The sequence below is a fragment of the Octopus bimaculoides genome, chromosome 16 (genome assembly GCF_001194135.2).
Source record: "Octopus bimaculoides isolate UCB-OBI-ISO-001 chromosome 16, ASM119413v2, whole genome shotgun sequence".
NCBI lineage: Eukaryota > Metazoa > Mollusca > Cephalopoda > Octopoda > Octopodidae > Octopus > Octopus bimaculoides.
Window position 1 is genome coordinate 52585234 of NC_068996.1, and position 1998 is coordinate 52587231.

General features: G+C 31.4%; 1 protein-coding gene across 1 annotated transcript in view; it reads left to right on the forward strand.

Moving 5' to 3' along the window:
• LOC106870456 (serine/threonine-protein phosphatase PGAM5, mitochondrial) overlaps nt 1-870 on the forward strand; it is a 34136-nt gene extending 33266 nt beyond the window's left edge. The window contains exon 5 of the mRNA XM_014916557.2: nt 671-870. Within this exon, the coding sequence (XP_014772043.1) occupies nt 671-821 (151 nt within the window). The 3' untranslated portion in view covers nt 822-870. The remainder of the gene's footprint in view (nt 1-670) is intronic.
• Nucleotides 871-1998: the final 1128 nt, after the last annotated feature.

Consider the following 1998-nt stretch of genomic DNA (forward strand, 5'->3'; position numbering starts at 1 on the left):
TTGTTGTTGTTCAGGTCAGTGCCTGGAATTGAACTTCAAATGTTGGGGTTAGTAGCCCACACTGAGGGCTACTAACCCCAAGATTCCAGGCAGTAACTTGAATAATAATAATAATAATAATAATAATAATAATAATAATAATAAAACATTGAAAAATACCTTAGGAATGAGAACCCAGGTTCGAAATTTCCCCAAGACACCTAATGAAGGCTGGAGGGTATATAAACCAAAACGTTGTGTTAACAACAAACAAGATGAGGACAAATATCCGTCGAATGTAAATAATGTATGTAAATTGAATCATAATTGAACCTAAGTATGAAACTCTGTCTTATTTAACATTTGTCAAATCCACAATCAGGTCAGAAGTTGTCTCTCGATCATTTAATCTCCAAACAATTTTATTTTCCTACCCCAATGGATGTACATTTACCATGTGTAGTTTACTCATCATTTTACAAATATGGCAAAAGATAAATGTTGCTGAAGAATTCAAAATAATTTGGAGACATCTCTGCTATACTTGCTAGAAAAATGGAAAATAATAATTTGTTATTAATATTGTTTTTTTTTTTATCTGTTTTCAATAATGGAAGAAAGTTTCATAAGTTAAGCTTTTTGTTTTTTGTTTCCAGAAAAACTATGAGAGAGTTTTCTTGTGCATTTTCAGGGCTTTACAGTTTCCACCAGAAGGTTGGATGAGAATGAGACTTTATCATGCTAGCATTACATGGATTACAATTAAACCAGATGGTAAAGTGTCACTAAAGATAGTTGGAGATGCTGGACATATACCAGCAAACAAATTATCATTTTCTTAAAAGCAGTGTACTATAAAAAAATAAATTATTCTTTTAAAGTTTGTACTAACTATTATTTCTATCTTTATTTCTATTAACATTGATTAAATTTTTTTTGTTTAAGTTTTTTTTCCATCATATTATCCTTCCATTATAGACCAATTTCATAACATCTTGTTGTTTCTCTGTGAAATATATGGTATTCTCTTTCAAAAGTTTACTATTCACTGTGAAAAGAAGTTGCTTAAAGGTTAAAATCCTTTCTACTAAAGGTCCAAGGCCTGGAATATTTTGCAGGGAAGGGGCTAGTCATTTACACTGACACAATGCTCAGCTGGTACTTATTTCATTGACCCTAAAAGGACAAAAGACAAAGTAGACCTCAGAGGAATCTGAACTCTGAATATAAAGACAGAGTAACAATTCTCCCAGCTCACCACCTTTGTCTGGTTTCCTAACAATTCTACCACCTTCTAAAGGGTAATAATGAGATAACAGTTGTTTTTTTACAAATCTTTTTAATTATTAAATATATGGTGACATATCACACAAAAATCTAATTTAACAGCGAAATCAGTTACATATAGATATGGTTCAGTATCTTTATTTATTCATAACCATCCAATATTGGTACTTGTGCAGTTATTTTGATGCTACGTTTATACTGGTGTGTATGCAGGCCTAATATAATAGGATGGAGAATAATCTGCAATGCGCTCATGGTTTCTTTCTACTGATAAGAAAATTACCTGCATCATTACACATGGTCTCCTGTTAATAGCCATGGTCCAGTTTAGAATCTGAAATGTCAGTTAAGTTTGTCTTTGTTATAATGTTAAGCCATAATGGTTTCATTTTCTGTTTGTTCCAAAAGTAGAACTGAAGGGTTTCATCACAATATGGGAGCAGTATTTTATCACTGTTGAGTGAGACCATGCTAATGATAAATGAACAATTAATTTTCTTTGTAGAAAAAAAAAAAAAAATTATAAGTGCATTGTAGATAATGATTTGTGCGTTTTGTGTGTGTGTGTGTGTGTGTGTGTGTGTGTATATATATATATATATATATACGTAGGTAAAGCAAATTTTAGAGGTAATACTCGATAATTGTAAGCACCTGTATATGCCAGATTGTGGCCGGGGTGAAAGAATAAATTAAAAACGTAAAAATAAAAACAGAACACAAAGGATTCTG